This window comes from Scyliorhinus torazame, chromosome 12, assembly GCF_047496885.1.
Source record: "Scyliorhinus torazame isolate Kashiwa2021f chromosome 12, sScyTor2.1, whole genome shotgun sequence".
NCBI lineage: Eukaryota > Metazoa > Chordata > Chondrichthyes > Carcharhiniformes > Scyliorhinidae > Scyliorhinus > Scyliorhinus torazame.
Window position 1 is genome coordinate 3,720,949 of NC_092718.1, and position 9,667 is coordinate 3,730,615.

A 9,667-nucleotide genomic window follows, 5' to 3' on the forward strand; every position below is an offset into this window, starting at 1 on the left:
AACCCTCTGTTTATGAAGTTGGTTTTAAAGAGAAATGTAGCCAACTCTCCCCCATTCTGAAACTGTGATTGATTCAGCTGCTTTCTCAATGATTCTGTTTGTGATTTAGGCAAACCTGTTCGAGCCGAGATTTGGAAAACTTTCGCAATTATCAGCTCCCCCCCACCCCCCCCCTCCCCACAGGGTGCGAGTCCAGGGTACCCCCCCCCCCCCCCCCCGCCCCCGCCCCCGCCCCCGCCACACCCACAGGGTGTGTGTCCAGGGTATTTCACACTCTTGTCGACATGCTCGGGCCTGTGTCCATGCCACTGGCCCAAAGCCCTGGCCAGTACTAATATTTGATCAGTTTTCTGATGCGGGATTAATCGGATGATTTGTTATTGACTCCCATCACTGACTGTTAGTGAGGCCTCAATTAGCACCATTAGGTCGAAAGGAAAGTGGGGAAATGTTTTTTTGAGGGGTGGCTGGTTGCGAAGCTGTGCGCACAGATGTTAAAGATCTGTAGTTGCAGCCAACCCGATGGGGAAAATAATTAATTAGCTTTTCCAGGAGCTGCTGACGTTTTAATGAAGCTTTTGACTGGTAGTCATGGTGATTGAGAATTGGCCCAACAAATCCCATTCCTGCCTCGGGGTCCCTGACACCTGGAGGGGGGGGGGGTTCAGTGAGGAGGAGGAGAGAGCAGACTAGAGCAATGGAGGAGGAGAGAGCAGACAAGAGCAATGGAGGAGGAGAGAGCAGACTAGAGAAATGGAGGAGGAGAGAGCAGACTAGAGCAATGGAGGAGGAGAGAGCAGACTAGAGCAATGGAGGAGGAGAGAGCAGACTAGAGCAATGGAGGAGGAGAGAGCAGACTAGCGCAATGGAGGAGGAGAGAGCAGACTAGAGCAATGGAGGAGGAGAGAGCAGACTAGAGCAATGGAGGAGGAGAGAGCAGACTAGAGCAATGGAGGATGAGAGAGCAGACTAGAGCAATGGAGGAGGAGAGAGCAGACTAGAGCAATGGAGGAGGAGAGAGCAGACGAGAGCAATGGAGGAGGAGAGAGCATCCTAGAACAATGTCACAAAACCTGTCATCAGACAATTCAAAATGGGATAAAGTACAGGGAACGTGTCCCCATTTAAAAAAGAAAGCGACAAATTTCTTGGTAGACAACCTGTAAAGTAATGTTGGCCAAGGTGGCAGATTGTTCATTGCTCCACTCCATGTTTCCTGCAGATCACCCTCTTTGGATGTCGTCTAAATGGTTATCCATGAATGTTCTGATGTTGGATGCGAAGAGAGTGATGGTTCAGAAGAACGAGACTACAATTCAGAAGATGTTTGAGAAACTGGGTAACTGATCATTCACAATTACTATACACACAGCCTCCACCTACACAGATATGTTGATAGGGGATTTTCTGTACGGGTTCAGTACCAGGAACATTAACCCTCCTGCAGCAGGGGTTAGGTACACGGTATTTCTGAGCTATTGATTGGTTATTTGGCCCTATGGAGTCTCCTCCACGGCCTGTCACACAGCTGTGACTGGGGGGGTTCTGGCGAGTGTGCTACTCCGAACCTTACTCCGTGTAATTGCAGCCTACAGTTCGCTCCTTATTATCCATCGATTTCCTGCATGGCAGCACGGTGGCACAGCGGTTAGCACAGCTGCCTCACGGCTCCGAGGTCCCAGGTTCGATCCCGGCCCTGGGTCACTGTCCGTGTGGAGTTTGCACATTCTCCCCGTGTCTGCGTGGGTTTCACCCCCACAACCCAAAGATGTGCAGGGTAGGTGGATTGGCCACGCTAAATTGCCCCTTAATTGGAAAAATAATGAATTGGGAACTCTAAAATATATATATATATTTTGAATCCATCGATTTCCAGCCACGTGCCCTCCTAACACAAGCTGGGATATTGTCGTACTTCTCTACCCCTCAGTTGCTTGTCCTACTGAATGTGTCCATTAGTCTGGACAGTTCAATCTCCAAACAATGCAACCTTGCTCATTGTTGAATAGTTTGAAAGTACATATGAATGTATTGAGTATTGACAACAAGCGACAAGCAGTCAAGTGAGGGAGAGAGAGAACACAAAATGCTGCTTTTAAAAATTCATTTATGGGATGTGGGCGTTGTTGTGTTTGGTCTTCTGTACCTTGCAAAGGAATCCACCAAACACCTTGACTTGTCCAAACCAGGACCTTTATTGAATCACACGGGGTAAGATAGTGATCTGTTACGGAGCACGTTATCACGGAGTTTCTTTGTACTCGTCTGGAACTAACCTAGCACCGACTGTTCACCTGATGTCTGACTACCATCTCCTACACCATCAGCTGATGGACGGACTTGCCCCCACTTATATTGGAGTCCCTGGTCACATGACCACGGCCTTGAGACTGCATGGTGTCTCTGCACCGCCACCTGCTGGTTGGAGGTCACACACCATCCACCTATGATATTGCTTCCAGGCATATCACCTCATCCCCCTTCCTCAGAAAACAATAAGATTTGTTTACAACCAACATTGACCGTTTAACTTTATACAATCATGATTTTTGTCTAACACTGTGAATGAGTTCAACTATGGTGTCCATAAACATGCTGTGCCTGGCCAGTGTCCGTCTTCTTCCCGCACAAGTCATTGTGCCTCCCTCACGGGATCACCTCGGTGATCATCTGGGCAGTTGCCAGCCTCTCCAAAGACTGATTTACGTGCCAGCTTCTTGTTTCTTCTCCTCTTTGCTCTGTGTCTTTAGAACATAAGAACTAGGAGCAGGAGTAGGCCATCTGGCCCCTCGAGCCTGCTCCGCCATTTAATGAGATCATGGCTGATCTTTTGTGGACTCCGCTCCACTTTCCGGCCCGAACACCATAACCCTTAATCCCTTTATTCTTCAAAAAACTATCTATCTTTATCTTAAAAACATTTAGTCAAGGAGCCTCAACTGCTTCACCGGGCAAGGAATTCCATAGATTCACAACCCTTTGGGAGAAGAAGTTCCTCCTAAACTCAGTCCTAAATCTACTTCCCCTTATTTTGAGGCTATGCCCCCTAGTTCTGCTTTCACCCACCAGTGGAAACAACCTGCCCGCATCTATCCTATCTATTTCCTTCATAACTTTATATGTTTCTATAAGAACCCCCCTCATCCTTCTAAATTCCAACGAGTACAGTCCCAGTCTACTCAACCTCTCTAACCTTTGGAAGGCCTGTGCCCATGATTGCCACACTTGCGTCACCAGCCTCTTTCGCGCTTCCTGGCATGGTGCTGCTTGCTGCTTCTATTAGTTTCTGTTTCTGGTTTGTTAGTGAGCTGAGCTAACTCTCCCAGTCTCCCCTCTTTCTCCTCTTTATTTTGAGAACATGATGACGTAGTTTCTTGTGTTTCTTGCTTTTATGTTTGGGTTTGACAGCCTCTGGTTCGGTGCTGGTCTTCACCCTGTGCTCAGAGGTCTGCGCAGTTTCAGGTGGATCCTGGGGGGCTGATGGGTCATCATTGAGTAGTGTGATCCCGCCCACTTCTGCGGCCTCCCCGAAATGTTGGAGCCTCGGTTTCGGGTGCCTGGGCGGACATTAGAACTGGGGCAACAGGTGTCGCCCGTTCTCGGCTGACTGGAGCCTCGCTCACTTGCTCTTCGTCACTCGAGATTACGATGCTCTCTGGTTGCGATGACCCAGGCTCTGGGTCAGTTTGGTCAAATTGAAGAATGTATAAGTGATCTGTGGAGCTGCATATTGAGATTGTCATCAGCGCTTCCTCTGGGTCAGTCTCGGTCGCTGTCATCCGAGTTGGTGTCATCGCAGTCATCATCGCTGTCTTCCCACTCATCGTCAGTGTTCTCGATGATCTGGGAATCAATTACAGGAATCGTTTCAAAGTCCCGGAATGAGTCACCACGTTCCTCTGAGACCAGTTTCTCCAATGTTGGGACGATGTCTTCCGTTTCTGGCTCAGTCAGTGGCTGATCCTTCGTGGCATCAGCAGCTTCAATTTTTGAGTGCGCCATCTCCGAGCTCCCGCTCCTCTCAGTGCCCAGCTCTGCATCATGAACCCTGATAGATATGAAATGATGCTGTGCACAAATTGAAAAAGAGGGTGTGGCCGTGACATTCGGAGTGAAGAAATTCCATCCAAACATCTACGGCCAACATTTTATGATAATTACGGACTGTGGGGCCTTTTTTAATGAGGAAACGGTGATCTTTCCCACCGCCTCGTCTCTGATCCACTGCTGAGCACGATTGTTGGCAGCTTATGAGTGCCCCATCGAGCATCACACAGGAACACACATTGCCAACATCCTGAATTGCTTACCGCTGCCCACAAGCTCACCGGTAAGAGACAAGTTATCATGACAAAGAACAACAAAGAACAATTACAGCACAGGAACAGGCCCTTCGGCCCTCCAAGCCTGCTCCGATCACGTGCCCTATCCAGACCAACCGCCTGTGTCCTTCTCTACCCCGTCTGTTCATGTGCCGATCCAGATAGGTCTTAAAGGTCGCTAACATATCTACCTCAGCCACCTCACTTGGCAGCGCATTCCAGGTCACCACCACCCTCTAAGTAAAAAAACTTCCCCCGCACATCTCCACTGAACTATTCCCCCCTCACCTTGAACTTGTGCCCCCTTGTAATTGTCATTTCCACCCTGGGAAAAAGCCTCCAACTGTTCACCCTATTTAGACCCCTAATAATTTTATAAACTTCTATCAGGTCGCCCCTCAGCTTCCGTCTCTCTAGGGAGAACAATCCCAGTTTATTCAATCTCTCTTCATAGCCAATACCCTCCACACCAGGCAACATCCCAGTAAACCTTTTCTGTACTCAGCACTGAGTGCTGTGGGAAGCACAGTAGCACAAGTGGGTAGCACTGTGGCTTCACAGCGCCAGGGTCCCAGGTTCGATTCCGGCTTGGGTCACTGTCTGTGCGGAGTCTGCACGTTCTCCCCGTGTGTGCGTGGGTTTCCTCCGGGTGCTCCGGTTTCCTCCCACAGTCCAAAGACGTGCAGGTTAAGTGGATTGGCCATGATAAATTGCCCTTAGTGTCCAAAAAGGTTAGGCAGGGTTATTGGGTTACGGGGATAGGGTGGAAGTAAGGGCTTAAGTGGGTCGGTGCAGATTTGATGGGCCGAATGGGCTCCTTCTGCACTGTGTGTTCTATGTTCTCTCCAAAGCCTCCACGTCCTTCCGGTGACCAGAATTGGACATGGTCCAAATGTGGCCTAACCTCTGATAGCATTGGTGGAGAGAGAGATGGAGTTAATGTTTTGAGTTCATGTCATAGAATTTACAGTGCAGAAGGAGGCCATTTGGCCCATCGAGTCTGCACCGGATCTTGGAAAGAGCACCCTACCCAAGGTGAACACCTCCACCCTATCCCCATAACCCAGCAACCCCACCCAACACTAAGGGCAATTTTGGGCACTAAGGGCAATTTATCATGGCCAATCCACCTAACCTGCACATCTTTGGACTGTGGGAGGAAACCGGAGCACCCGGAGGAAACCCACGCAGACACGGGGAGGACGTGCAGACTCCGCACAGACAGTGACCCAAGCCGGAATTGAACCTGGGACCCTGGAGCTGTGAAGCAATTGTGCTAACCACTGTGCTACCGTGCTGCCCTTTCTGGCAGGAGGGTATTGTATGACTCCTTTTTAGAGCTGGAGAGGTAGAAGTGTAATAAGTTTTATACAATAGGTGTGGTTTCCTGTAAGAACATCCAGGTAAAGTTTCAGCAACATACCTGTTAAATATTTCCCCTCCCTGCCCTTCCTGGAGGGGGGTCAGGTTCAATGTCCTGTGTTGGGAGCATCGGCACATTTTAGCTGCAACTATCCCCCACCTGCCCATTCAACACACGACTGTTGAGAGGTAGAGGGATTTTCTGATCTCTCTCCTCCTCTTGGGCTTTCCAGTCAGCCCATGGCCCCACTAGCTAATCTGTTTTGGAGCGGTCTCTGAACCCGCCCCCCCCCCCCCCCCCCCCCCCCCCCTGTTCAAGCTCCCAGCTGCAAAGGAAATCAGGATAACAGCCAGCACCCAGCTTGTACCTTTGGGTCCTATTCATATTATTCACAGACCCTGTCAAAAGCACGTACGGATCCCAGTTTGAGAGCCACGTTTTATGTGAACAGACTGCCGCTATCATACAAAGCACAATGGAGTTATAATAATAAACTTTATTATTGTCACAAGTAGGCTTACATTAACACTGCAATGAAGTAATCCACCATTAAATAAAATCTCTTTCCTTTTCCAGGAATCGAAACGATTAAAGTCAACATCAGTCATGCAAACTCATTGGGCGGGGGCTTTCATTGCTGGACATGTGACATCCGTCGTCGTGGCACTCTCCAATCATACTTTGACTGAGTTTTGCAGGGAGTCAGGACATTGAGAATTCAAAACAGCTCATGGAATATTGACCGTTATCTCAATGAGGCTGGAATACAAAGGGAAGGAAGTTTTATATAAAGGTCTGTTTAACGCTTCATTCAGTTCTGGTACTGCACCTTGACAAGACCTTGGAGGGGCGATAGATTCACCAGAATGGCCTATAAAGGGTTGAATTATGTAGTCAGGTTGCATAGAATAGGTTTGTTTCTGCATCAACATAGGAGATAAAACACCAATTAAAAACACAGGCCTACTCCTGCCCCCAATTTGTATGTTTTGCCTGTAATTCATACAATTAAGTTGTCGAAGAAGATTGAAGAATTTGCTTGGGTAGATTAAGGGAAAATATATTTTCTGGTGGGGAAATTTGAAACAAAGGGGTTTCCCTCAAAATTAGAGCTTGCACATATAATGGGTAATGCTCAGAAACAACTCTTCACTAAGTAGAATTTTAGAATGACAGGAGGCCACTGCTTGTCTCTAATCTTTGAAAAGATTATTTTACTCATTCCACTCTCTTGCTCCCCCTCCCCCCACCACCATAACCCTGAAAATTCCTCTCCCTCAAGTATTTAACCGATTCCCTTTTCAAAGTTATTTTTCAATCTGTTTCCATCACACCGTTAGGCAGTGTGCTCCCACTCACAACTCGCTGTGTAAATTCCTCAAGTCACCTCTGGTTCTTTGGCTAATTATCTGTATCTTCTGCTTTCTAATTCTTCTAACAAAAGAAAGTTTCTCCTCATTTACTCTATCAAAACACTTCCTGGTTTTGAACACCTCCATTGAATCTCCTCTGAACCTTCTCTGCTCTAAGGAGATCAATCCCAGCTTCTCCACAATCACTGAGATCCCTCATCCCAGAAGTCACTCCAGTAAATCTCCTCTGGAATCTTTCCAAGGCCGAGACATCTTGCCTGAAATGTGGTGCCCAGAACTGAACACCAGCCTCGAGCTGAGTCCTAACTTTTAGAGCTTTCACAAAACCTCCTGGTTTTTGTATTCTGGCCAATCATCTCATGTATTTCTCAACTTGTCCCCCTCTTTCAGAATTGGTGTGAGCATAAACTGCCCCTCACCCCAGGTCTCTTTGCTCCTCCATTCCTTTTGGTTACATTGCCGCTCCTCACTCTCCTGACCAAAATTAACCACTTCAGTGGATGGTGAACATCTGGGACGCTCTCTCCCAAAAAGGTTGTTGAGGGCAATTGAACATTTCAAAAGCGATCGAGAGGTTTCAGTTTGGCAAGAATATTAATTGATCAAATTGAATGGTGGAGCAGACTTGATGGGCCGAATGACCTCTTCCTGTTCCTTTTTTCTTCTGTTAATTTGATCCAAACCTGAACACAAACACAAGTTGGTGATTCACTTTGGTCGAAGGTGTGCATGATGTGTTTTTTTTGAACAGTGCCTTCTATCAAAAAGTGCTGTTAAAGCTTTTTTTCAACATTCTCCCCTTCGGGAGATGTGTTAAAATTCACCTGTGATCTGCAACAGAGCTCCTCTGGCGAGCTTCCAAAACATTTCCTCCTTTTCTGATGAATCTGGCATTTCAGTTTCTGTTGAGAAAAGTCCTCAGTTGTTTCAGGGTAAGTGTGAGACTGTCACGTCTTCACCCAAACTGTTGTCATTCTCATTACCGGAAATTGGGCCAGTCACTTCACTGGATCATTTTATATTTGTTATTAAGTTGACAAGAATTTTAACTAGGACCATGTTTGTATTTGACATATGAATTGGCAGTTGTGCATTGCCCATTTAAAAGAAAATCATGTCTCAGGTTTTATTTGGCAGCTGTATCAAAGCAAATGATTTGGCACAGTACAGTTTAGCACCAAGAATTCCTGAAACATCTGGACATGCCCCGCACAGTGTCGCCTGCTGTTTGGACCACAGCCTTTCTTCATCAGTCTTGAGTGACAGTAAAAACTATGTAATTACTTACCCTGTGTAATCCGGTGCTTCACAAAAACATCTCACTGGCTGAAGATCTCAGTGATTGGGGATTACAGAGAACAATCCGCATGTGTGGGGTTCCTCAATGTGAAGCTCTTTTGAAAGGTAGCAAGGGGTTATCAGACTGGAATGCCTCTGATTTTTTCCTTCATTTAATTTGTTTTAAATCAATTGTGTTTGAATAATGGAGTCAGTTGAATCCTGAGAGTGTAAGTTGCCGTACTGACCCTAAAAGCCTGCTGGACACTACATGTTGTGCAGTAGTTTCCTGTTTGGAAATCATAAAATTGTTGCTCATGCAATTAGAACAATTATAAACTGATAAATCCATAGAGAGGGTTTTTAAAACACAGTCCAGCAGAGGGTGCTGCAGCCAAAGCATTAGGAATGGACTCGCTGTTCGAGAAGTCTTGCTGCCGTTTCCCAATGGCTGCTCTCAACCTTTAGTGAGTCCCAATCCTGATCCCACTTTTCCTTCTGGAGGGAATTTTTATTCTTTGGTTCTCTCCTTTTTGCTGCTTTGGAGACGGTCTGTGGGATTGCCGCCCAGCTCTTCGGAGCTACCCTCAACATACACAGCCTTCTGGCAGAGTGATTATCCATCAGGCAGGATCACGCATTCCCAATTCCCCAGCTTTTTCCCTTGTGTCTGAGAACTAAATGTTTTCTAACTGTTAAGGTCGGAACCATTAACCCAGGCGGCTATTACAATCCAGCTACTACAGAAAGTACAAACACTATTCCGAAAACCGAATAAATGACGAATGTAATGAAATGCTGCCACTTTTTTATGAACGCAATATTTAGTATGGCAATAATTAAATGGTTTACTTGTATTTTGCTGCAACATGTTGAATGAGCACGCAATCTATTTTTAATTTTGTGTTCTTTCTCAATAAAAGCTCTATTGCATTTTATCTCTGGAGGTTTTGCTGTGATAAATTCCCAAACATGTCTGCAGATTACCATGTGGAAATATGATGTTGTGGCGATAACAGAAACCTGACTCAAGAAAGGGCAGGACAGAGTGGTAAACACTCCTGGGTACAAGGTGCTCAAAAACGATGGGAGGTGGCGGGATTGGTGAAGGAGAGCATTGCAGTGCTGGAGAAAGAGGATGTCGGAATGTTCCAGGACAGGATCGATTTGGAGCTAAGGAATAAAAAGGTTGCAATGACATTGCTGGGTGTAGTCTAACAACCACCAAGTGGGTTGGAGGTAGAGGAAAAAATCTGCAGGGAAATTACAGAGAGATGCAAACATTAGAGAGTAGTTATAATGGAGGACTTAATTACCCGAATGTACAAACA

General features: G+C 46.6%; 1 protein-coding gene across 1 annotated transcript in view; it reads left to right on the forward strand.

The window, feature by feature from the left end:
- The window catches only part of LOC140387343 (glycine amidinotransferase, mitochondrial-like), a 94,954-nt gene extending 85,680 nt beyond the window's left edge, over positions 1-9,274 (forward strand). Inside the window, exons 8-9 of the mRNA XM_072470289.1 lie at positions 1,223-1,339; positions 6,262-9,274. Coding sequence (XP_072326390.1) covers positions 1,223-1,339; positions 6,262-6,374 — 230 coding nt within the window. The 3' untranslated portion in view covers positions 6,375-9,274. The remainder of the gene's footprint in view (positions 1-1,222; positions 1,340-6,261) is intronic.
- Positions 9,275-9,667: the final 393 nt, after the last annotated feature.